The 26610-nt window shown below is 55.9% G+C and overlaps 1 protein-coding gene across 1 annotated transcript in view; it reads left to right on the plus strand.

The window, feature by feature from the left end:
- The window catches only part of Bsn (bassoon presynaptic cytomatrix protein), a 93418-nt gene extending 68354 nt beyond the window's left edge, over nt 1–25064 (plus strand). The window contains exons 4-12 of the mRNA XM_052189222.1: nt 3358–3846; nt 4591–11226; nt 12928–15001; nt 15294–16114; nt 16248–16347; nt 17713–17844; nt 18064–18118; nt 18513–18605; nt 21234–25064. Coding sequence (XP_052045182.1) covers nt 3358–3846; nt 4591–11226; nt 12928–15001; nt 15294–16114; nt 16248–16347; nt 17713–17844; nt 18064–18104 — 10293 coding nt within the window. The 3' untranslated portion in view covers nt 18105–18118; nt 18513–18605; nt 21234–25064. The remainder of the gene's footprint in view (nt 1–3357; nt 3847–4590; nt 11227–12927; nt 15002–15293; nt 16115–16247; nt 16348–17712; nt 17845–18063; nt 18119–18512; nt 18606–21233) is intronic.
- Nucleotides 25065–26610: the final 1546 nt, after the last annotated feature.

Consider the following 26610-nt stretch of genomic DNA (forward strand, 5'->3'; position numbering starts at 1 on the left):
ACACACTGGGTAAGGCTCTCCTTAGAGGAGGCAGAAAGGAGGAGCTTGGGTCTATCCAGGGTCATGGATGGCAAGGACATTACACAATCATAAAACACCAGTTGCAGCGGGTGGGGGTGGTGCACCCCTTTAATCCCAGCACTTGGGAGGCAGAGGCAGGCGGATTTCTGAGTTAGAGGCCAGCCTGGTCTACAGGGTGAGTTTCAGGACAGCCAGGGCTACACAGAGAAACCTTGCCTTGAAAACAAAAACAAAAACAAAACAAACAAACAAAAAGACCAGCTGCACTAGGGCTGGCCATGCCTGTGACCCAGGGTCTGAGCCTTTACCTTTTGGGTTTCTTTTGTGGGTTGTTTTGTTTGTTTGTTTGTTTGCTTGCTTTTTGTTTTGTTTTGTTGTTTTGTTTATGAGGGAGGTATTTGGTTCTGTGAGACAGCATCTCACTTTTTAGCCAAGGCTGGTCTCAAACTCATGGCAACTTTCTTGTGTCAGCCTTCCAACAGTTTAGGCAGGAAACAGGAGTGAGCTCCCGCCGGAGTCCTTACTACCCTGTGGTCCAGCAATGTGTAAAGCTAGGTGACTGGCCATGAGCTGTAGATCAGGATGGGTCTCAAGAACTGACATACAGGCAGCTCCACAAACACAGAGAACAGGCCTGTGGCCTCGTTCAGACAGCGGCAGACAGTCTAGAGAGGAGGATACCCAGCACCCCACACAACCCCACACAACCCCACACAACCCCACACAGGTCTGCTAGTCCTCACTGGCCGGTGGCTCAGAGACCACAGATCTCACATGCTTTGGGGTTTCCCCATACTTTACCCCCTTAACTTCCATCCCCTTCTGTGTGGATTGGAAGCTCTAGTGATCATGTTTGTGTCCATGAGAACCGGGTGAGATGCTGTGCTTGGATGCTTGTGCAGAATTACCGCCTTGAACCACCGAGCTCCTCTATACACGCTTTACAGCTCCCAACTGGAGCTGACGATTGCTCTTGGGAGATCTGTATCTTCCTGTCCCCCAAAGGAGTAACAGAGACAAGGCAGAGGTGGTCAGCAGTCTCCCCATTGTCCATTCTCTAGCTGCTTACCAAAGAGCCAAGAAAAGGGACAGCCAGCCAGCCAGCCAGCCTCGATGCTGGGGCTGGGTGAGGCTTGGCAAGGGAGATATTCACATTCTGAGTGAGGGTGAATGAATGAAGTAAGGAGGTAAGACTGAAGTAAGAGAATGGGTGAGTCCACGATCCAGGAACAGAAGGATGGGGTGGAGGTGGGGCACATTGGGGTGGGGCTGAGATGAAGACAGATAAATGAAGGAGTTGGCACCTTCACAGCTGTGCTCAGACTCCCGAGGTGTGGGTGTTCGGCAGGGCCTGCCTGTTACCCCCGCCCAGGAGGAGGCTTTGCTTTGGGCAGTCCCCCGGCCCCACCCCTCGCGGCCTCAGAGCCTGCACACTTCTGCTCCCAGAGGGTTGGGAGGCGCCTCAGCGGCCAGGTCAAGTGCTTATTTTAGCTCTTCTGTTACACGCGGTCTTCTCCCCCTGCCTGCCCTTTCTCACTGCTTACAAAGCTTAGCAAGAGAGCCACCGGGAAGCCCTTCTGAAACCCGGCTGTCTCCACGAAGGAGCACAGCCCCACCAGCCTGTGGCCGCCTGCAGTGTGCCCACTAACGGCCTTACTGTGGGCACAGGTAAGCAGGCCTCTGCAGGGACTAACCCTGGACACCGGGTCTGCTTTTGTCCATGTTACCCTTCCAGAGCACCCTCACTGTCTTTTAGATTGCTGCTTCTGGCATGGGTTCAGCAGACCAGAGGTGGTTCAGAGGTTTGTCTGAGGCAGAAAAAGCAACAAGACACCATTTTTCCCTATGCCTTGGCTCTGTGACTGTGGTTCTTGCCATGGCCTGTTTCATGGCACGGCTACTGGGAAGAGCCCATGTCTAGGCACCCAGGACGAACAGCAGCACAAAGGACTAGGTGCTGAAGTTATGAACCCCAAAGGCAACAGTGCACTGAGCAGTCAGTAGGGTCCTGATCTGGGCTGTTACCCTCATTTCCCATCACCTCATGTAGCCAAGGCAGTCATACCCCTGTCTGCCTAGATCTGCTGCAGGTCTAGAACCCCCCACTCAGGGACCAGGGATGTCCAAGTCCCACCCCTGTGCAGGGGGCCATAGTTTCTGGGGTGGCACCAACTGTGGCAATGGAAACTTGAGGCATAGCTTATTCACATCTTACCAGATCAGGAAGCAGAGAATTGGAGCCAGAACCAGAAGTAGGTGTCACCTCAGAGTCCTCCCCCTAGCAACCCATTACTGCTCCTTAGGATTCATGTCTAAAGGTTCCACAACCTCCCAGGCAGCACTACCAGCTACGGACCAAGTATTCAAACATGCAAGCCTTTGTAGGAACAGTTTACATTCAAACTACAGCAGTGTTTCATCTTCATCGTGACCATGTCTTCAGCCTTCAGCCCTGGTCCTGAAGCTGTGGGTGATTTTTACGAGTGGTAGCTGATGACAAACAGAGATGCCACCCCAGGTCTGGAAGGAGCTGGGCTCTGGGTGCATAGTTCTCCATCAGGTGGTAAGTCCAGAGCCCTGGGCACAGGAAGAGTCCTTTCTGTAGTGTTCATTCCTAGCCCTAGACAAGAAGACTTGGCTGAACATGTAAGCAAAGAAGACTTCTCAGTGCTGACTCCAAACAGGGCCTTCTCCAGCTAGTCTTTCCTGGTCCCAGGAGTTTGCCCCAGGTAAGCATAGCCCTTACCTAGGGAAGGAAATGGCAGGATAGTATCAGACCCCAGAACCAGGAGCCAGGCCTCTAGGACATTTTACAACCCCACCCCTCTCTCTCTCAATGCATTCCTAGTCTTCAGGGCATCTTGGCTGCAGGACTCGTACAGCCCCTGAATTACAATTTAATCCTTGGGGTGGGGCCCTGGCTTCCCCCGTGTTTCATCCTAAACCTTTGTAAATTTTGTGGTTTCCTCTCCCTCTTAATTGTCTTCCTTTTCTAGCCCACTGAAATTTTCTCTATGGGTTAAGAAGAAAACTTTTGTCTTACCTTGCTATTTGCATTTTGATTTTGTATATGTCCCTGAAAAGTTTATTTGGGGGCAATATACCTGTCAGTCTTTTCTGTTCATGCCTTTGGTATCCTGTTCTGAGAGACTTTCTTAGGCCAGGGGAATGGCTCAGCTACATACAGTGTGTGTCTAAACGGTGCAGGGCTCGCTCTGGGTTCAGTCTACCAAGAGTGAGGTCTGTCTCCTCACTAAGGTTCTGGAGAATGATGGAAATACTCTGCTTACTCCTAGGTCTGTGATTTTCATGAACCTCCCTCCTGTTTCCTTACAGAAAACAGAGTGGCTCTGTCTGAACTGCCAAACCAAACGGCTGCTGGAGGGCAGCTTGGGGGGGCCGGCCCCCCTGCCTCTGCCCACCCCACAGCAGCCTCCTGCAGGGGTCCCTCACCGAGCAGCTGGAGCAGCCCCTCAGAAGCAGAAAGGGCCACAGGGGCTGGGCCAGCCCTCAGGCTCCCTGCCTGCCAAGGTCAGCCCTCAGGCCGCCAAGGCCAGCCCTCAGGCCGCCAAGGCCAGCCCTCAGGCCGCCAAGGCCAGCCCTCAGGCCAAGCCTCTCAGGGCTTCTGAACCCAGCAAGACCTCTAGCAGTGCCCAGGAAAAGAAGACAGCGATCCCTGCTAAAGCTGAGCCTGTGCCGAAGCCACCTCCAGAGACATCTGTGCCTCCTGGGACTCCTAAAGCAAAAAGTGGGGTGAAGAGGACTGAGCCTGCCACCCCAGTCGTCAAGCCTGTTCCAGAAGCTCCCAAGACTGGGGAAGCTGAGGTCAGTTCTATTTAATTTCCAAGGATCCTAGCTTTCAGGTGAGATTCTCTGAGGACAGGCTCAGGATATAAGCCTAAAACAGATCCATTGGGGTCACAGAGACACCCCAGTTGAAAGAAGGTCTAGATTAAATTTCAGTAGATCGCCGAGGTGATGGCACACTCCTTTAGTCCCAGCACTTTGGAGGCAGAGGCAGTCAGATCTTTGTTAATTCAAGGCTAGCCTGTGCTACATAGTGAGTTCTAGGATAGCCAGGGCTCTGTAGAGAGACCCTGTCTCAAAAAAAATAACAGCAAGGGGCTAGAAATGGCTCAGTGGTTAAGAGCACTGACTGCTCTTCCAAAGGTCATGAGTTCAATTCCCAGCAACCACATGGTGGCTCATAACCATCTGCAATGTGATCTGATGCCCTCTTCTGGTGTGTCTGAAGGCAACTACAGTGTACTCATATACATTAAAAAAAAAAAAGTAGATCTTAAAAAAATAACAACAACCAACCAGCTGGCCTGGAGTCTGTGAGATGGAGACACGCCCTGTGTCTGCCATTTTGCTGGTCTCCTACTCTTTGATCTAGTAAAGTTTCCCTTTGAAGATCTAGATCTCGCTGTGAAGTCTGTAAGTTATTGGGGCCCCAATATAAGTTATGACATGGACATGCCCTTGGGACATGGAGGGCCCCTTCCCTTGGTCCCTGGGATTGACAGAGAAGGTTAGGAGTAAACACCTGCTTTTTCCCCTCTGCAGGAATCTGTCCCCAAGCCTTACTCTCAGGATCTGTCTCGAAGCCCACAGAGCCTCAGTGACACAGGCTACTCCTCCGACGGTGTCTCCAGCTCCCAGAGCGAGATCACAGGTGTTGTACAGCAGGAAGTGGAGCAGCTGGACAGTGCGGGGGTGACGGGGCCACGCCCACCCAGCCCCTCCGAGCTCCACAAAGTGGAGAGTAGTCTGCGCCCTTCACTGGAGACGCAGCCTGTGGCTTCCGGTGCGGAGTGGAGCAGGCCAGCCCGCAGCAGTGCTGTTGAAGATCAGAAACGGCGTCCCCACTCCCTGTCCATCATGCCTGAGGCCTTCGACTCCGATGAGGCGCTGGGGGACACTCTAGAGGAGGATGACTCCTTGGCATGGGGGCGTCAGAGGGAACAGCAGGACACAGCTGAGTCTTCAGATGACTTTGGCAGCCAGCTGAGGCATGACTACGTGGAAGACAGCAGTGAAGGCGGCTTGTCTCCCCTTCCACCTCAGCCCCCAGCCCGGGCAGACATGACTGATGAAGAGTTCATGCGGCGGCAGATCCTAGAAATGAGTGCTGAGGAAGACAACTTGGAGGAAGACGACACGGCTATCTCGGGGCGAGGCCTGGTCAAACACAGTGCCCAGAAGGCAAGTGCCAGGCCCAGGCCGGAATCTAGCCAAGAATCAGTAGCACCGCCCAAGAGGCGCCTACCCCATAATGCCACCACAGGCTACGAGGAACTCCTGTCTGAGGCAGGTGCAGCGGAGCCCACCGATGGCAGCGGAGCTCTTCAGGGAGGTCTCAGACGCTTTAAAACCATTGAGCTCAACAGCACAGGTAGCTATGGTCATGAGCTAGACCTGGGGCAGGGTCCTGATCCCAACCTGGACCGGGAGCCTGAGCTGGAGATGGAGAGCCTTACAGGCTCACCTGAAGACCGCTCTCGGGGGGAGCACTCCTCGACGCTGCCCGCCTCCACGCCTAGCTATACGTCCGGCACCTCACCCACCTCCCTGTCCTCACTGGAGGAGGACAGTGACAGCAGCCCCAGCCGCCGGCAGCGGCTGGAAGAAGCAAAGCAGCAGCGCAAGGCCCGGCACCGGTCCCACGGGCCCCTGCTGCCCACCATCGAGGACTCTTCGGAGGAGGAGGAGCTGCGGGAAGAGGAGGAGCTGCTGCGTGAGCAGGAGAAGATGCGGGAGGTGGAGCAGCAGCGAATCCGAAGCACAGCCCGCAAGACCAGGCGGGACAAGGAAGAGCTTCGGGCTCAGCGGAGGCGCGAGCGCTCCAAGACACCACCCAGTAACCTGTCCCCCATTGAAGATGCGTCCCCTACAGAGGAGCTGAGGCAGGCGGCGGAGATGGAGGAGCTGCACCGCTCTTCCTGCTCTGAGTACTCCCCCTCCCCCTCCCTGGACTCAGAGGCGGAGACCCTAGATGGCGGCCCCACTCGGCTCTACAAATCCGGCAGCGAGTACAACCTGCCGGCCTTCATGTCTCTCTACTCACCAACTGAGACCCCTTCGGGCAGTTCCGCCACGCCCAGTTCTGGGCGGCCCCTTAAGAGTGCAGAGGAGGCCTACGAGGACATGATGAGAAAAGCCGAGCTGCTCCAGAGACAGCAGGGCCAGGTGGCAGGGGCCCGGGGACCCCACGGTGGCCCCTCTCAGCCCACAGGCCCCCGAAGCCAGGGCTCCTTTGAATATCAAGACACCCAAGAGCACGACTATGGCGACAGGGCTGCTCAGCCTGCGGGAGAAGGCACGCCCGCGGGCCTCGGAGCCGCAGTGTACGAGGAGATCCTTCAGACATCCCAGAGCATAGCCCGGATGCGGCAGGCCTCCTCGCGGGACCTGGCCTTCACCGAGGACAAAAAGAAGGAGAAGCAGTTTCTGAACGCCGAGAGCGCATACACGGACCCCATGAAGCAGAATGGCGGCCCACTTACCCCTGGGACCAGCCCCACCCAACTCGCTGCCCCTGTGTCCTTTTCCACTTCCACCTCCTCAGACAGCAGCGGGGGCCGAGTTATTCCCGATGTCCGGGTCACTCAGCATTTTGCAAGGGAGCCTCAGGATCCTCTCAAGCTACATAGCTCCCCTGTCTCCCCCAGTGTGGCCTCTAAGGAGGTAGGCGTGACCTTCTCCCAGGGTCCTGGGACTCCAGCCACCACAGCCAGCCTTCCACGAGGGTATATGACGCCAACCTCTCCAGCTGGCTCTGAGCGTAGCCCATCAATGTCTTCCACAATTCACAGCTATGGGCAGGCCCCAACTACTGCTAACTACGGGTCTCAGACGGAGGAGCTGCCTCACGTTCCCGGTGGCCCTCCTGGAAGTGGGCGGCCCCCCAGAGAGAAGCCTCTGAGTGGGGGTGATGGTGAGGTTGGTGCCTCCCAGCCTTCTCGGGGATACTCTTACGTTACAGGCTCTAGCCCACCTCTCTCTCCATCCACCCCTTCCGAGAGCCCCACGTTCTCACCAGGCAAGCTGGGCCCAAGGGCCACAGCAGAGTTCTCTACACAGACGCCAAGCCTAACCCCTGCCTCTGACATTCCCCGGAGCCCTGGCAGCCCCTCCCCCATGGTAGCCCAAGGCACGCAGACACCGCACCGACCTAGCACTCCTCGCTTGGTGTGGCAGCAGTCTTCCCAGGAGGCTCCCGTGATGGTCATCACCCTGGCATCAGATGCTTCTAGCCAGACCAGAATGGTACACGCCAGTGCCTCTACTTCCCCTCTGTGCTCCCCCACCGACTCTCAGCCCACCTCCCATAGCTACAGCCAGACAACACCTCCAAGCGCGTCTCAAATGCCCTCGGAACCAGCCGGGCCCCCTGGTTTCCCACGAGCACCCAGTGCTGGTGCAGATGGGCCCCTGGCACTGTACGGCTGGGGCGCCCTCCCCGCTGAGAACATCTCGTTATGCCGGATCTCCTCAGTCCCTGGAACATCTAGAGTTGAGCCAGGCCCCAGGCCCCCAGGCACGGCAGTGGTAGACCTTCGCACAGCCATCAAGCCCACCCCCATTATCCTTACTGACCAGGGTGTGGATCTGACCTCTCTTGCTGTGGAAGCAAGGAAGTATGGCCTTGCCCTGGATCCAGTTCCAGGACGTCAGTCAACAGCTGTGCAGCCGCTAGTCATTAACCTCAATGCCCAAGAGCAGACGCACACCTTCCTGGCCACTGCCACCACGGTGAGCATTACCATGGCCTCATCTGTGCACATGGCTCAGCAAAAGCAGCCAGTGGTGTATGGAGATCCTTTCCAGAGCCGCCTTGACTTTGGCCAGGGTTCGGGTAGCCCTGTGTGCCTGGCCCAGGTCAAACAAGTAGAGCAGGCTGTCCAGACAGCCCCCTACCGAGGTGGATCCCGGGGAAGACCCAGGGAGGCCAAGTTTGCCAGGTATAACCTTCCAAACCAAGTAACACCTCTGGCCAGAAGGGACATTTTGATCACTCAGATGGGTACTGCCCAGAGTGTGAGCCTGAAGCCAGGACCAGTGCCAGAGCCTGGTGCTGAACCCCACAGAGCTGCTCCCGCAGAGCTGCGGTCACATGCTCTGCCAGGTACCAGGAAGCCACACACAGTGATGGTGCAGATGGGAGAGGGCACCGCCGGCACGGTGACAACACTGCTCCCAGAAGAGCCAGCGAGTGCCCTGGACCTCACCGGGATGAGGCCTGAGAGCCAGCTGGCATGCTGTGACATGGTCTACAAGTTTCCCTTTGGCAGTAGCTGCACTGGCACCTTCCATCCTGCCCCTAGCGCACCTGACAAGAGTGTGACAGATGCTTCCCTGCCTGGCCAAAGCAGTGGCCCCTTCTACAGTCCCAGAGACCCTGAGCCCCCTGAGGCCCTCACCTTCCGGGGGGGAGTAGGACCTGGGCCCCATGAAGAGCAGAGGTCCTACCCACAGGGCCTGCCTGGAAGGCTGTACTCCTCCATGTCGGACACCAATTTGGCCGAAGCTGGCCTCAACTACCATGCCCAGAGGATTGGGCAGCTCTTCCAGGGTCCCGGGAGAGACTCAGCGGTGGATCTCAGCTCGCTGAAGCACTCGTACAGTCTAGGCTTTGCCGATGGCCGCTACTTAGGGCAGGGCCTACAGTATGGCTCGTTCACGGACCTGCGACACCCCACGGACTTTCTGTCTCACCCACTTCCCATGCGGCGCTATAGCTCAGTGTCAAACATCTATTCAGATCACCGGTACGGCCCACGGGGAGATGCGGTCGGCTTTCAGGAGGCCAGCCTCGCCCAGTACAGTGCCACCACAGCCCGAGAGATCAGCCGCATGTGTGCTGCCCTCAACTCCATGGACCAGTACGGCGGGCGGCGTGGCAGTGCAAGTGGTGGGCCTGACCTTGTGCAGTATCAGCCCCAGCACGGGCCTGGACTCAGTGCTCCACAAGGTCTGGCTCCTCTTAGATCTGGCCTCCTTGGCAACCCCACCTACCCAGAAGGGCAACCTAGTCCTGGGAACCTTGCTCAGTATGGGCCTGCAGCAAGCCAAGGAACAACAGTCAGACAGTTGCTCCCATCCACGGCAACAGTGCGGGCAGCTGATGGCATGATCTATTCGACCATCAACACCCCAATCGCTGCAACGCTGCCCATCACCACCCAGCCTGCCTCGGTACTGCGGCCCATGGTGCGTGGCGGCATGTACAGGCCTTATGTATCTGGTGGAGTCACAGCTGTGCCCCTTACCAGCCTGACCCGTGTGCCCATGATTGCTCCTCGCGTCCCTCTTGGACCAGCAGGGTTATACCGCTACCCTGCACCAAGATTCCCCATTGCTTCCAGCGTACCACCTGCTGAAGGACCCGTCTATTTGGGAAAGCCTGCTGCAGCCAAGGCCGCAGGGGCAGGAGGCCAGTCAAAGCCTGAGCTACCAGCAGGGCCTGCTCGTGAAGAACCTCTTTCCACAACTGCCCCTGCTGCCATCAAGGAAGCCCCAGCGGCCCCGGCCCAGGCCCCAGCCCCACCACCTGGCCAGAAGCCAGCAGGTGAGGTCGTTGCTGCTGGGAGTGGCAGTGGAGGCCTCAGCCGGCCCGCGGTGGAGAAGGAGGACGCATCTCAGGAGGAGCGGCAACGGAAGCAACAGGAGCAGCTGCTGCAGCTGGAGCGGGAACGCGTAGAGCTGGAAAAGCTGCGACAGTTGCGGCTGCAGGAGGAGCTGGAGCGGGAGAGGGTGGAGCTGCAGAGGCACCGCGAAGAGGAGCAGCTGCTGGTGCAGCGAGAGCTGCAGGAGCTGCAGACCATCAAGCAGCATGTGCTGCAGCAGCAGCAAGAAGAGCGCCAGGCTCAGTTTGCACTGCAGCGTGAGCAGCTGGCACAGCAGCGGCTGCAGCTAGAGCAGATCCAGCAGCTGCAACAGCAGCTGCAGCAGCAGCTAGAGGAGCAGAAGCAGAGGCAGAAGGCCCCCTTTCCTGCAACCTGTGAGGCACCTAGCCGAGTGCCTCCCCCAGCTGCTACCGAGCTGGCCCAGAATGGCCAGTATTGGCCACCGTTGACCCACACAGCCTTCATTGCCGTGGCAGGAACGGAAGGGCCCGGGCAACCTCGTGAGCCCGTGCTGCACAGGGGCCTCCCCAGCTCCGCCTCAGACATGTCACTGCAAACTGAGGAGCAGTGGGAGACAGGCCGTAGTGGCATCAAGAAACGTCACTCTATGCCACGCCTGAGGGATGCCTGTGAGGCAGAGTCGGGACCTGATCCCAGCGCGGTCAGGAGAATTGCAGACAGCAGTGTTCAGACAGATGATGAGGAGGGTGAGAGCCGCTACCTTCTGACCCGCAGGCGCAGGACACGGCGCAGTGCTGACTGTAGTGTGCAGACAGACGATGAGGACAACGCCGAATGGGAGCAACCCGTCCGCCGCCGCAGGTCTCGGCTTTCCCGGCACTCGGACTCGGGCTCTGACAGCAAGCACGACGCTGCTGCCTCCTCATCCTCTGCCGCTGCTACTGCGAGGGCCATGAGCAGTGTGGGCATCCAGACCATCAGCGACTGCTCTGTACAGACCGAGCCTGAGCAGCTGCCCAGGGTCTCTCCAGCCATCCACATCACAGCTGCCACCGACCCAAAGGTGGAGATCGTCAGATACATATCTGCACCGGAAAAGACTGGGCGCGGGGAGAGCCTGGCCTGCCAGACAGAACCGGATGGGCAGGCTCAGGGTATGACTGGCCCACAGCTCCTAGGACCAACTGCCATCAGCCCCTACCTACCTGGCATCCAGATAGTCACCCCAGGAGCCCTGGGCAGATTTGAAAAGAAGAAACCGGATCCTCTGGAGATCGGGTACCAGGCCCACCTGCCCCCGGAGTCCCTGTCGCAGCTTGTGAGCCGCCAGCCTCCTAAGTCTCCACAAGTGCTCTACTCTCCAGTGTCGCCCCTGTCCCCACACCGGCTCCTGGACACCTCGTTTGCTTCCAGTGAGAGGCTGAACAAGGCTCATGTGAGTCCCCAGAAGCAGTTCATAGCTGACAGCACTCTACGCCAGCAGACTCTGCCTCGCCCCATGAAGACCCTGCAACGGTCCCTGTCCGACCCTAAGCCCCTGAGCCCCACCGCCGAGGAGTCTGCCAAAGAGAGATTCTCCCTCTTCCAGCACCAGGGGGGACTAGGTAGCCAGGTATGGGCACAGGGGCTGGTCCAGGGTGGGATGGGGGTCTATTTCTAGCTTGAGGGGCCCCAAAGGGCGGGGTCTCTTCTGGGGTGGGAATGGAGCCACCTCTGGCTCCAAAGGCCCAGGGGGAAGGATTCGAGGAACAGAGCTCCTCAATGTACGTCTGACAGAGCTCATAGCCCAGCCTGGACAGATTCAGACACACACTGGCTCCAACGCCATCTGCCCAGACACTCTTACCAGAAACCTCAGCCTCTCCGTAGCCCCGCCTCTTCGTAACCCCGCCTCTCCATAGCCCCGCCCCTTCACTGTTTGTACCTGGTCTGTCTCTGTCACCTTTCAGGCCTCTTCAGTTCTCACCTCCAGTCTAGGTACCTTCCACTCCAAGCCTTATTTAGACCCCACTTCCCATCTCTAGATGGGCTTCACTGCCTATAGCAGGCCCAAGCCTTGTGGCCTAGCGCTCGAGACCCACCCAGAGGGCTTCATTGTGTCCCACCCACCTTCCTCAGTAAGTCTACTTCCAAATTTGTCTGTTACCCTAGTGCAGTGCAGGCTCCTTGTCTATGGCTTCCATTACCAGTCGTGCATTAGAACCGTGAGACACAGCCTGGCTGTGGCGGCATCTGTGGGAAGACTTAGAGATTGGGAAGGGTAAGCGCTAACCACTTCCAGTGCAAGGCTAAGGAAGGTTGGCTTTTCCTGAAGTCTCTGGAAGGTGAAATAGAACAAGACGGGTATTTCAGAGTTCCCAGAATACAGTGTGGGCTGATAGGTCAAAGGAGAGATTCCGGGGAGAGGGGTAGGAGTCAAAAGCTCTGGGGGGGGGGTATTTGCCCGTTTTCTGGGTGTGTATAGAGAAAAGTGGGACATTTGAGGTAGGTTTGTAGAGGTGATGGCTGTGAAGGTGGGTAGTGAACGGCCCTGGAGGTAAAGGAAACCCAGGATGAGCATCTGCACAGGCCACCTGGAACTGCAGACCCTCTGGAGCAAGATGGGCGAGCAGAGCAGGGGAACCGTGAGCAGGAAGCTGGGCTGAGAGAGAGAGAGAGAGAGGTGTAGCAAGAAAGGAGAGGTGATCTGATTGAGAGATTCAGGGGGAGGGGGGTGAGCAGGGCTTAGGTGTGGCAGAGGGTAGTGCGGTTAGAGGAGGAGGTGGGCAGGCAGCGCGCTGCTCTGGAGAGAACTGAAGGAGGAAGCTTAGATTCTGAGCCTGTAACCAGCCGACACAGTTAGCGTGCACCCCTTCCTGTGGCCCTATTCTTAAAGGAGCCTGGTGGGTCTCACATTAGGTTCTATTATGTTCCTGCTTTACCTGACTCCCCCTTGCCCTCAGCCCCTACAGGCTGCTAGGTCTCAAACTTAGAGCCAGATCCATCTTCCCTCACCTCAGTGGCAAGCCAAGCCCGCTGGAGAGGTGCAGGGCTTTCTAAAGCCACTGTGCACAGCACACAAACAGGCTGATCCTCAGCACCTTCCACTGCCCAGAGCTAAATGACCACAAGCCTTTCCCTTTGTGGCAAAGAAGCTAAGACTAGAGGGTGGGTAGGGCAAACCCCAAGGCTGCCTGGCAAAGCAGGGCATCAGCAGTGTGGAGCCCACCCCTGCCTTGAAGAACCTTCAGAACCCAGGTTCTTCTGCCCCATACCTCAGCAAAGCCACCCACACCTTGGGTCTCAGTGCTGCCCACCCTTCCCTCTGTCTCAGGTGTCGGTGCTGCCACCCAACGGCCTGGTCCGCAAGGTGAAGCGGACACTGCCCAGCCCCCCTCCAGAGGAAGCTCACCTTCCCCTGGCTGGCCAGGTGCCCTCACAGCTGTATGCAGCCAGTCTGCTGCAGCGAGGGTTGGCGGGGCCCACAGCCGTCCCTGCTACCAAGGCCAGCCTGCTCCGGGAGCTGGACCGGGACCTGCGGCTGGTGGAGCATGAGTCCACCAAGCTGCGCAAGAAGCAGGCGGAGTTGGACGAGGAGGAGAAGGAGATTGATGCCAAGCTCAAGTACCTGGAGCTGGGCATCACCCAGCGCAAAGAGTCGTTGGCCAAAGACCGGGGTGGCCGTGACTACCCACCTTTACGTGGCCTTGGCGAGCATCGTGACTACCTGTCCGACAGCGAGCTCAACCAGCTGCGGCTCCAGGGTTGCACCACACCCGCTGGCCAGTATGTGGACTACCCTGCCTCAGCTGCTGTGCCTGCCACCCCGTCTGCCCCCACTGCCTTCCAACAGCCCCGGTTCCCACCTGCGGCCCCACAGTATCCTGCAGGCAGTAGTGGACCAACTCAGAATGGATTTCCAGCCCACCAGGCACCTGCCTACACTGGCCCTAGCACGTACCCAGCACCTACCTACCCTCCCGGGACTAGTTATTCAGCCGAGCCTGGCCTGCCAAGCCAGCCGGCTTTCCACCCCACAGGCCATTACGCAGCCCCAACGCCCATGCCAACCACGCAGAGCGCCCCCTTTCCAGTCCAAGCTGACAGTCGTGCTGCCCACCAGAAACCACGCCAGACTTCACTGGCTGATCTGGAACAGAAGGTGCCCACCAATTACGAGGTGATTAGCAGCCCTGCTGTAACCATGTCTTCAGCGCCCCCTGAAACTGGCTACAGTGGTCCAGCTGTGAGCGGCAGCTATGAGCAGGGTAAAGCCCCCGAGCAGCCCCGGGGCAGTGACCGAAGCAGCGTGAGCCAGAGCCCAGCCCCGGCTTACCCCTCCGACTCCCACTATACCAGTCTGGAGCAGAACATTCCTCGAAACTATGTGACGATCGATGACATCAGCGAGCTGACGAAGGACACCCCCCCTGCCTCTGATAGCCAACGGATGGAGCCTTTGGGGCCAGGTGGAGTCAGTGGGCGCCCCGGAAAGGATCCTGGAGAACCAGCTGTCCTTGAGGGACCCACTCTGCCCTGCTGCTATGGCAGAGGTGAGGAAGAATCTGAGGAGGACTCGTATGACCCCCGTGGGAAATCTGGTCATCACCGGAGCATGGAGAGCAACGGCCGGCCGGCCAGCACCCACTATTACAGTGACAGTGACTATAGGCATGGGGCTCGAGTAGACAAGTATGGTCCAGGACCCATGGGGCCAAAGCATCCCTCTAAGAGCCTGGCCCCAGCTGCCATCTCCTCAAAGCGCAGCAAGCACCGGAAGCAAGGCATGGAGCAAAAGATCTCCAAGTTCTCACCTATCGAGGAGGCCAAGGACGTGGAATCCGACCTGGCTTCCTACCCCCCACCCAGCATCAGCAGCGGCCTGACCTCTCGGGGCAGGAAGTTCCAGGATGAAATCACCTACGGGCTCAAGAAGAATGTATATGAACAGCAGAGGTACTATGGGGTGTCCAGCCGGGACACAGAGGAGGACGACCGCATGTACGGGGGCGGCAGCCGCTCCCGAGGGGCAGCCGCTTACACTGGGGAGAAGCTGTCCAGCCATGATTTCAGCAGCCGAGGCAAAGGGTATGACCGGGACCGGGAGACTGCAGAGCGACCTCAGAAGGCGGGCCCCAAGCCCTCGTCCCTGAGCATGGCCCATGGCCGGGCACGGCCCCCCATGAGGAGCCAGGCCTCTGAAGAGGAGAGCCCTGTCAGCCCCTTAGGGCGGCCGCGTCCCGCAGGGGGCACTCTTCCTCCTGGGGATACGTGCCCTCAGTTCTGCTCCAGCCACTCCATGCCTGATGTCCAGGAGCATGTCAAGGATGGCCCGCGGGCCCACGCGTATAAGCGTGAGGAGGGCTACATCTTGGATGATTCCCACTGCGTGGTTTCTGACAGCGAAGGTAATGGCAGCTGGGGGTGATTGCCGCAAATGCTCAGCACCTGGGGGTCTGCCTGCCTGCCCTGGTCCCCAAGATGTCCCAGCAGGGTCTGTCTTGGCATCTCATCAGTGGGCTCTGCAGCAGGCGGCCCTTGCCTGATCTACCTGTGCCCTGGTTCCTGGTTGCTGGAGGGTGGGGACCTAGTGACCTGCTTGTGGCTGTGCTGTCCACTCTGGTTCCCTTGCATGGCTTCAGCTAGGTCTCCTCTATGGCTAGCCAGGGGTTGATGGTGTTCTGTTTTTGGTCTCTGAAGCGTATCACCTGGGCCAGGAGGAGACAGACTGGTTTGATAAGCCCCGAGATGCCCGCTCCGACCGAGACCGGTTCAGGCACCATGGGGGCCACACAGTCTCCTCCTCCCAGAAGCGAGGCCCTGCCAGGCACAGCTACCATGACTACGATGAGCCCCCTGAGGAGGGCCTATGGCCTCATGATGAGGGTGGTCCAGGCCGGCATACCTCAGCCAAGGAACACCGGCACCACGGTGATCACGGGAGGCACTCAGGCCGTCATGCTGGGGAAGAGCCAGGACGGCGTGCTGCCAAACCTCATGCTCGAGACATGGGTCGCCACGAGACCCGGCCTCACCCTCAGGCCAGCCCTGCCCCTGCCATGCAGAAGAAGGGTCAGCCTGGGTACCCCAGCTCTGCTGATTATTCTCAGTCATCCCGTGCTCCGTCAGCATACCACCATGCCTCTGACAGCAAAAAGGGCTCCCGGCAGGCCCACTCTGGGCCTTCTGCACCGCAGCCAAAGCCAGAAGCCCAGGCACAGCCACAGATGCAAGGTCGGCAGGCGGTTCCAGGACCGCAGCAATCGCAGCCACCATCGGCCAGGCAGATGCCCTCAGGCACAGCTTCACGCCAGCCCCAGACTCAGCAGCAGCAGCAGCAGCAGCAGCAGCAGCAGCAGCAGGGTCTTGGGCAACAAGCTCCCCAGCAGCCGCCATCACAGGCTAGGCTACAGCAACAGAGCCAGCCAACGCCACGGGGCACAACCCCTGCTGCCAGCCAGCCAGCAGGGAAACCTCAGCCTGGCCCCACCACAGCCCCAGGGCCCCAGCCAGCAGGACTGGTGAGTTGGCGGCTCCTGTGCTCGGGTCTCCCACTGCCCTAGGGCAGAGGCAACAGTTGAAGTGTGGATGTCCTGTGACTTCAGGGTGGGGGTGGGGATGAGCAGGTTCTCAGCTTCAGGTTCTGTGTTACAGCCACGGGCAGAACAGGCAAGCGGCCCTAAACCGGCAGCCAAAGCGCCCCAGCAGGGTCGGGCTCCCCAGGCCCAGCCAACCCCAGGACCCGGACCTGCAGGTGAGCTGTGCCCAGAATATTCAGAGCAATTTTTCCCTATACCACTGTACCCACCCCATCCCACCCCACCCCACCCCTGAGTGCATACTCTCACTAATCCCCCATAAACACCCAGTAGGCTGCAGACCTCCTTCCAGAAAATGAGCCTGGGCCAGGAGACTATCCTAGGTGAGCACTAGTGAGCAAGGACCAGAGCCTTTTCTGTTCTTTTCTGTTCTTTTCTGTTCTTTTCTTTTCTTTTCTTTTCTTTTCTTTTCTTTTCTTTTGAGACAGGGTCTTACTGTATAGCCTCAGCTGGCCTGGAACTCACTGTCTAGACCAGACCAGCCTTGAACTCACAGAGATCCACCTGCCTCTGACCATAGAATGCTGGGGTTAAAAGCACGACCCCGCCGGGTGGTGGTGACACATGCCTGTAATCCCAGCACTTTGGGAGGCAGAGGCAGGCGGATTTCTGAGTTCGAGGCCAGCCTGGTCTACAGAGTGAGTTCCAGGACAGCCGGGGCTACACAGAGAAACCCTGTCTCTGAAAAAAAAAAAAAAAAAAACTGAATCCAAAAAAAACAACAAAACAAAAAAGCAAAAAAACAAAAAAACAAAACAAAACAAAAAAAAATGGCCCCAATACCCAGCTGAGCCTCAGCCCCTTCCTTCCCTCCTTCCCTCCATCCTTCCTTCCCACCATCCTTCTTTCCCTCCATCCTTCCTTCCCTCCCTTCTTCCCTCCTTCCTTCCCTCCTTCCTTCCTTCCCTCCATCTTTCTCTCCATCCTTCCTTCCTTCCCTCCATCCTTCCTTCCCTCCTTCCTTCCTTCCCTCCATTTTTCCCTCCATCCTTCCTTCCTTCCCTCCATCCTTCCTTCCTTTCCTCCCTCCTTCCTTCCTTCCCTCCTTCCTTCTTTCCCTCCATCCTTCCTTCCTTCCCTCCTTCCTTCCCTCCCTTCTTCCTTCCTTCCCTCCTTCCTTCCCTCCCTTCTTCCTTCCTTCCCTCCTTCCTTCCCTCCCTTCTTCCTTCCTTCCTTCCTTCCCTCCTTCCTTCCTTCCATCCTTCCCTCCTTCCTTCCCTCCTTCCTTTCTTCCTTCCCTCCCTCCTTCCTTTCTTCCCTCCATCCCTCCCTCCTTCCTTCCTTCCCCTTCCTTCGCCCTGTCCCTTGTCTCTTCTCCTTTCTCTTCCCTTTAGCCTTCTATCTCCTGCTTCCTCCCAGCCTTTCTCCTCTTGGTCTGGGCTTGCTAAGTTCATTTCTCTCGCCCAGACCTTCCTCTGCCTCACAGGTTACCTGAGTTCAGGTACTCCCTCTTCCCATCACACCCCGAGCGACCAAAATGACCAAGTCTAGTGTTCATAATGCTGCTTTCTTTCCTATAGGGGTGAAACCTGGAGCCAGGCCTGGGGGGGCCCCAGGGGCTCCCACCGCTCAGCCAGGGGCAGAAGGAGAGAGTGTATTCTCTAAGATCCTCCCTGGTGGGGCAGCAGAGCAAGCTGGAAAGCTGACAGAAGGTATTACTGCCTGGGGTCGGGTACACTGGGCAGACACTTCTCTGGTGGAGGTTGGGGACATGGGGTGATTCCAGGTCCAGCCACCAGGACCAAACCACCTGCTTGTACCCAGTGTTTTCTAGGTATTCCTTATCCCTTGAGCCTTACCTTGACCAGTGACTCTGACTAGGAGGAGTCTGCCCCAACCTCTGACATCTCTCTCTGTTTTCCATATCACAGCTGTCTCTGCTTTTGGCAAAAAATTTTCCTCGTTCTGGTGATTGTGTCCAGAAGGGTGAGTACCTGTGCCTGCTGTGTTGGGAGAGGCCTGAGTTACTGTGGTTGGGGGAGTCCTCTGGGAAGAGTCCAGTCTTTAGTAGACAGCACAGTGAGAGCTACAAGCAGCGTACTTTCCTGGGTGTGTGAGGAAGAGCAGTGACACGCCACGGAGCCTAAGAAATGGGTCGGTTCAGGAGAGTGGTCACTGTGCAGACCGGGCCAGCCTTGAACTCACAGACACCCAGGCATGGGTCACATTGTTCCCAGCAAAGGAAAGCCAGGGCTGACGTCCCTCTTGCCTTTCTCTCCACCCCAGTCTTCTGCCATGCTCTCAAAGTTATGGCACATCTGGCTCACAGACAGGGGGCAATGCGGCAGCAACTCATCATCTCCTCTGTGATGTTCCACAGGCTCCTGAAGACCTGAAGAAAGACAATCTCATCGCTGTGGAAAAATCTCTGGAGTCAAGGGCCTGGGTGCAGCTCTGGACTCTGCGTATAACGGTGAGTGTCGTGTCCAGGGTAAGATAAACCAGAGAAGTGGGTGAAGGGGCCCACTCCTGGCAGTATGAGCTAAAAGGACCTGGTGTGCTTCTCTCGACTGGGATGGGCCTAGCAGCCCCCCTCAGAGGCAGTGTGCTGGCTGGCATGAGGCTAAATGAGCCAGCTGTCCTTGGGAGACGGCCCGTGAAGCCAGTTGCACCCCTACAACTTCAGGTCTGTATTCTGGACACTGAATTCAAAGTCGTCCTGGAGGACAGGACAGACCTTGACTCCTCCTGGCGACATTGATGTCTGCTGCCGGTGTATCCAAACCCAGCAGAATGTAGAGCTTTGGGCATGAAGTGAAGAGACTTTTGGATTCACAGGTTGTGCTTGTGGCTCACAAGGCAAAAGGGTGAACTAGGGAGAGAGGAACACAGAAAAGGGACACAGGAAAAGCAGTCCCTGGTCAGCTAGTCAGACCAGCTCCACGGCAGCCCATGTACTGGAAGGTGATGGTAGGAGCCCCCTCTACCCAGACTGCAGTGGCCAGGGAAGATAGGATGCTCCCTCTTGGGCCTTCCCTGGCACTGGCCTTGGCCCTTCCTCTGGAAAGAAGAGGACATCCCTCATCTAGACTTGGGGAGAGTGGCCTAGTTGTAGAAGTTGTTCTGTGCACAGCCAGGAAGGACCCATGAGGCCATCTCCCCGAGGCCTTTTGTCTCCTGCTCTTTTTCCTGCTCTCAGTTAAGCATGTGGAGGTGTGTGGGTAGCCATAAAGTCTCAGGTGCTGCTCAGGGGAGGCGGGAGGGACAGCCCATGATCTGGTCCAGGCCAGAAGTCAGAAAGCAGGTTACTTTAAGGGAGCCTTAGAGCAGCAGGGCCCTTACTGATCTAAGTAGAGAGGAAGGACTCACCTCGGTAGGCAGGAAGCTGTGCATGGGCACCAGGGACTGCAGTCTGCAGGAGCATGGAGGCACCGAAAAGGCTCCATCTCTCATCCATTTATTCAACAAATGCTGATCAAGTCCCTGATATGTGCCCAACCCTGATTTAGACATTGGGGACCCAATAGAAATCAAAACCGAGTTCCTGTCCTTTGGATTCAATGATCCATTAAGGGAGACAAGGAGTAAATAAGTTTCAAAATAAAAAATCTAGCCACGAATGGTAACATATATCTTTAATCCCAGCACTTGAAGGCAGAGGCAGGCGAATCTCTGTGAATTTAAGGCTAACCTGGTCTAGAAAGCAAGTTCCAGGACAGCCAGGGCTACACAGAGAGACCCTGTCTCATAAATAAATAAATATAAATAAATAAAGAAAATAATTAAAAACCAATTTGAAAGGATTTTCTGATGGCAAATGAGCAGCAGGGTTTCCGCAGCAGCCGCAGCTGCCCTAGAGAAAGACGCCAGCACTGGAGGATCGGGACGGCACAGTGCCAGCCGCGCTTCTGATGCTGAGTGGAACTGGTCAGCCTCAGAGACAGGCAGAGAGGAGCACAGCCAAGCCATGGCGGAGAAGCAGTGACCACAGCCATCTGGGGGGCACCGTAGGCCAAAAATGAAGACCTGGGCTTTCTTCTAGTGACAGCCACCTCAGTGCTGACAGTATGCTCCCTGCCTTTGTGGTAGGACAGTGGACACCCCGCCATCCTCCCTCTCAGCTGAACGTTTTCTTGCCGTTTGTTCCCTGGAGCATACGTAAAATCTGAAGTGGGACATGGGGAGGGACAGCCCACGCCAGGTCCAGGACAGCACCCAGCCTGAGTCTGAGGCCAGAGAACTACTAAGAAGGACAGGCAGCACACCTGCGCTTTGGTCCACACCTTGCCATACTGTGACCCACTGAGACCATGGTCTAAGTGGTCAAACCTGCCCCATATGTCCATCTCCTGGTGTCCTTCATGTCAGTTTCAGAGATGAGTGAGGAGACCCTTGTCTTTTGAAACAAAACCCCACCTCCCTCGCTCTCCCTGTTTGTTTTATTTGAGACTGGGTCTCATTTGTAGGACTGATTGATCTGTAACTCAATATATATATATAGATCAAGCTGTGAACTTGTAGTGACTCTCCTGCCTCCATTGCTTAGGGCTAGGATTATGGATGTCCACTGTCATACCTGGCTTCCTACACACTTACAAAATAAGTATCAAGGGCTAGCAAGATGGCTCAATGGGTGAAGATGTTTGCCGCCAAAGCCTGGCAGCCTGAGTTTAAATCCTAGAATACAAGTGGTGGGAGGAGAGAACCAACGCCTGCAGGTTGGTCCCTGACCTCCACATGCAGGTATATACACACAAACATAAAGAAAAGTTGCACATGGTAGTACACGCCTGCGCTGCAGGCTGAAGTAGAAGGGTCACTCTAGTGTCACTTTTGGTGATATAATGAGACCCTGTTGTCTCAAACGGGAGAGAAGAAGGGCTGTCTTTTCCTGGAGATCTGGTTCTTCCTTTTCCCAGCCCTTATTTCTGTGATCCCTAACTTGCACACATACTAATCTCTCTCTATGCCTTGATGGGATGGAATCCTCCGGGTGCCTAAGCACAATGCGAGGACGGTGGCAAACTAGGCCCAGGGTCCTTAACAACAACAGCAAAATCCTTCTTTCTTCTTCTCTCCCTCTTTCCTTCTCTTTTCAAAGCATCTACAAGCTGGCAAATCTTTGGCCTAAAGATTCACACCAGGTGGGCCCCAGCAGGCAGACCTCAGCCAAGCATGAAAATGAAATGTTTTCTAACAGCAGCAACATAGGTGAAGCATCTGCTGGACCAATGGGACCATTAGCTTGGGGGACCTTTCATGTCTTTCAAGAGACCCTGCCTTACTCAGGCCAGCCGTCCTTGGGAGCGAGGAGCCCTCCTCACCAGAACACTGCTGCTGCTGCTGTGGCTGTCCGCTGCTCTTCCTGCAGCCTCCTGTGGCCTGGCCAGCCAGGCTTCCAATGCGTTATACACAGAGTTTGGGTGCACACTGCCCTCCCTCTAAGATGCCAGAAGTTTTTTCCACAGCCTTGGAGAGGGGCTTTGACTGAGGGCTGGGGCCCTGGGCTCCTATTCCTTCACATTCCAGCTGGCCCGGATCCCTCTGTGGCCATAAGGCCTTGCCCCCTTCACCCTGCCCTGTGGGTGACACTGGAGCAGACCTCCACATGGCCAGCATGGGTTTGGGAGAACTTTACAAACATTAGGACCTAACACTGTCTCATCGCTGAAATGAGAGGCCACAGCACCGACAAGCAGCGTGGGCACCGGCTGAGGCTTCTCCCAGCCCGTGGATGGCAGCGCACTAGGCATGCCTGCCATTACCTTAAAGCCATCCCCCAGCCATCGTGAGCATCCCAGCAGCACCGCATCGTCTCAGCCAGCCGGCTCCTCGGCGCTCATCTGTACACCTCGGGATTTCTTTTGATTTCAAGAACAGCCTTAATCATTCCGGTTTGATTTACATGTATACCTCATGAACATTTTTTATTTTGGTTTTATTTTTCTTTCTCTCCCTTTCTTTTCTTTGCTTTTATCCCTCTGTCTCTTCCCCCTTACTCCCCAACCTCGTGACTGATGGTTTGGTTTCCTCTCTGCTCTGCCCCTGCTCAGCACAGGGAGAAATGTTGATTTAGAAGCAATAGCGGGCAGCAGGCCACCAAGAGCACAAACCCGGGCGAGGTCTAGGGAGGCTCCTCTGCCTGTTACTGTGCAATCCCAGTCTTCTTAAGCCATCCGCAGTGGGCGTGCTCAGAGCAGAGGAGCCAAGGGAAAGGCTCAGAGCCCTGCGAGGTCCATTCACCCGGTGGACTGGGCTCCCCGCCTCCCCAGGCCTTCCCTCGGAGGCCTCCCTCCCTTCATCTCGGGCCCAGCCACAAGTCTCATCTCTAATGTTCTATGCAATGAAATATAAACCCTCAAAGACAACTGTTAATATTTAATAAATTCCATGTTACATATAAGGAGTTAATTGCAAACACGCAGTTGAGAAACTGGATAGCTCTATCTGCTCACACCACCACCCCAACCCGATCCTTGTCCCCACATTCTGTGTATGTGTGTGAGAGAGAAAGCGAGAGCATGTATGTATGTGTGTGTGTGTGTGTGCGCGTATGTATGTGCGTGCGGGCGTGCGCGTGTAAATTCTAAGTCTGTGGCATGTTTGACCTGTGGCAGGACTCGCTGCTTGCCAGGTGGGCCCCCGCCTGTCTGGCAGTGGAGCATGCGCAGCTCGAAGCTTCTTTGCACGATTCCATTCATTTCAAATGCTCGACCTCTTGCTTGGAGTTCTTTTGGCCTCCAAACCTCTCCTTTAGGAGTTTGTCTCCCTGAGTTTGGGACACTCTAGTAAAGACCTGCCAGAACTGCCTGAATATGCCAGGCCAGGGGTCAGACTGTGGTGCCCCATTACACCTTGCAGTTTTTATCTGTGTACAATAGCAGATAAAAACAAACCTTAGACAGAGAGAGGAGCCCGCCCAGGATGCATGTGTAAGAACATTCCGTGGGGTTGCTGTAGGATTTCTACTTGTAGATCACCTTTCCCTCCTATTTCCAGGCCCGAGGCAAAAGAATCTGGTCACACCTTCCCAGTGGGGCACTGCTCAAGAACAGAGCTGGGGTACATCTGTGGAGAGGCAGAAGCCGAGGGATCTTGGCTATGCCCTATGATTCCAAGATCTTGACAGACTCCACTCTATGTCTCTCCTTTGTGATGAGGAGCCTCAAAGGACTATGATCCAAGAGATCTGGGATGGAGCCAGGGGTCATAGGGTGCCCAGGAAGAGCTGGCTATGGTTGAAAATATTATTCAGAAAAAAAACGTTCACATAAATAACAGCTTCAAGCTGAGCTCAGAAGGTTTCTCAAAAGCAAAGCTTACTGAAGGGTCGGCATAACCCTCTCCACATCTGCTCCAGGACTTGCTTCCTCTGAAGCATAAGTATTACAGTGTTGTCAGTATCTCCCTCACTGGCCCAGGAGTGGGACAGACAGTTCTTGCCTGACCCTGGAAGTCTGGCCTGCCTCCAGAGAGCTTTGGTTTATACCGTGCATTTCTCAGGGGTTCACGTTTCTCATGTTTTTTTTGTTTGTTTTTTTTTTTTTAACAAGGCTTATAAATCCTTTAGTGTGGGATCCTGTCCCACCATTGGCAGCTGTGGATGGGACATTTCAAGCTGTGTTGGACTTAAGTGCCCAAGTTCCCAGGATTTAGCTTTCTTTGTGCTATGGAATACCTTAGAGAGCCAACTTGGGCTATACGGGGCCACCTCTGTAAGGGCTGAAGAAGGCCCAGGTGTGAACAGGATGTGCCCGGTGTCCAGATACTTGGGATTGTGGTAGCTTCCCTTTCCACTCAGAGTCAATGGACTGGACTAGGAGATTCGAGCAGGCGGGGTTTCCACAGTCAGCTCCTGGCAGACTCCTAGGCTCTAAAGTGTTAACTTTACAGTGCATTTCTTTTCTAACATTTCTGATACCTGCTACTCGGTCCTTGGCTGTGTCCACAGGACAGATCTTTGCCCCTTTGTGAATATGACTGCTGTAGTCTTCTAGCTCATAGGAATCCCTGGCCCTTGTGTTGACCCCGGGGCTTGGGGACCAGAGTTTGCTGCTGTGGGACACCATAAGCAAAGGGTGCATCTCCAAATGGTTAAGAAGTCTCTGGGTAGAGTCCAGACCTTCTCCATTTTCCCCTCTCAGTCTCATAAGCAAGGGTACCCTCCTCTACCCACCCAAGGCCTCGACACACTCACTTCATAGCGGTGGTCCTCACGCCATCTTCTCCCTGTTCTTTGGGCAGGGTGAATGGTCTCAGAGCCCACATTGAGAGAACAGCCAGGGATCAATTCTGGCCTGTATTCTGGAGCCTCTGGGGAGTTTTGCAGGCAGGTCCTTTGCCACGAGAGTACAGTCCTGCCCAATCGCCCTTCTCCTCCCATGCTGTAAATAATTTGTCATCATGGACTCCAACAGGGTCGGAGGGACAGATATAATCAACTGAAACTCTCTGGAGATGCCATCTCTGTCTCCCTGGGTGCCAGCACACTGCTACCATGTGCACCAGGGGGCACTGGAGAGCCATAGAAGTCGTGACATACTGTATGTGTAAGCACATGTACATGAGTGTGTGTGTGTGTGTGTGGTGTGTGTGCGCGTGTGCACGATTCTCAGCCTCTGGGGTCAAATCAACTCCTCTCAAGTGTGGTACCCCGGAGAGTGGTGGCCATCTACATTTTTCCCCCTAGCTTCTATGTCTTGTTTTTGCCTTCCCTCCCCTCCTCCTTCCCCCTCTCATTCTTTCTGTGAGGGGGGAGAGTGCTGTACAAAGTCAGACAAACAAGTTTACATTGTAAGTGCAATGACCCGAGTCCTCCACATGACCTTGTGAATCGTGTGCCGTCCTCCTGTGCTCTGTGAGAACTCGTGGTACTTCAGTGTCCCTCCCCTGTACTGTGACAAGGTATTTCTGTGGTATCAGAATAAAAGGACTTGATATAAACAACCTCCAGACCGTCTTGGGGATGATTTCTGAAGTGGGATCGCTTAGCCAAACAAGTAGACACCAACGTTTGTGACAATGTTCTCCACGATTAAAGAAAAAATAAGAAAGAGCAAAATTTCAAAAATGTTGATATGACTGATGCTGAGCCAACACCAAGCCATTTAAAAATGACTCTCCAGGGAGGTGCGAAGGCCTGTCCCCAGCCAATGGGGTTTCCACCAGACAGTTTTTAGGAGTCTGGTTCCGAGGAGCTAGATGGGCAAGTGCTGCCCCCTGGTGCTCTCGAGCAAGCTTTACATCTGCCTGCCTTGTTCCAACCTCAGATTTTTTTTCACAGCTGAGACGTTCATCCTCACAGCCCCACACTTTTAGTCCCAGCTCCCGGGAGGCAGAGATGGGTGCGTCTCTGTGAGTTTGAGGCCAGGACTATGTAGAGAAACTAAACAAATATAAGTCAAGCACCACTAGAAAATAAGAAACAGTGGTGGTGCACGTCTTTAATCCCAGCATTTAGGAGGCAGAGGCAGGTGGATTTCTGAGTTCGAGGCCAGCCTGCTACAGAGTGAGTTCCAGGACAGCCAGGGCTACACAGAGAAACCCTGTCTCGAAAAAAAAAAAAAAAAAAAAAAAAAACAAGAAAGAAAGAAAGAAAAAGAAACAGAAATTAAACAGAGTATCAATTTTTCCTCAGGTAAGAAAGAAAAGGGACCCACAGCTGGCCTGAAAGACTAGCCAATCTCAAGCTATATGAAGGGGGGAGATACCTACTGTTGCCCAACTGCCCTTGCCCTCTGCTGTCACCTAAGTCAACCTAGTCCTGTGTCGTATGCAGGAGACTGTCTGCTGAGGCTCTTCTTTCCACAGCAAGCTCTCTGCTCTCCGGTGAAGTCTGACCCCACATCTGCCTTTGGAGTTGGCTGAGACCCAGTCTGCTTGCGATCCGCAGCAATGAGCTACTGAGAAGGGCGGGTTAAGGCTGTGGCAACAGATAGCTGTGGGGGGGGCAAGTCTGGAGATCGATAAGCCAGGGTAGCACCCAGAGAGTTCAGCACCGCCCTTTGCCCGGTGCCCGAGGGCTCCGCCCGGGAACCTGTGGTTCTCACTCCTAACCGCTTGGCTTGCAGTAGATGGGGAGAGAGCTGAAAGAGATCCCTGAGAGTGCCGCGCCCCGCGACGTTCCGGATTCAGGGACTCGCTAGTCTCAGTGTTCGGTTCCCACCCTTCCCCCCCACCCTCCATCCCCCCCATCCTTAAGCATCATTGGTGTTCCTCCGAAGCCCCGCCCTTCGAACGCTCTGGGCTTTCTCTCCGACCCCGCAGCTTTCTGCTCACAGTCGGCTGAGTCCGGTCCTACTTCCTTCACTCCTCCCAGACCTCCCCTATCTGCGAACACCAGCTCTGTATTCTGCTGCTATACATCCGCCCTCACTCCTCGGAGGCTTCCCCTCTCTAAAGATCCCAGGACCCGACTCCCTGATTCTCCCTCCCACTTGCCTACTGCTGGACTGAAATTTACTCGGTTCCCGCTCCTC

The sequence above is a fragment of the Apodemus sylvaticus genome, chromosome 7 (assembly GCF_947179515.1).
Source record: "Apodemus sylvaticus chromosome 7, mApoSyl1.1, whole genome shotgun sequence".
NCBI classification, from domain to species: domain Eukaryota; kingdom Metazoa; phylum Chordata; class Mammalia; order Rodentia; family Muridae; genus Apodemus; species Apodemus sylvaticus.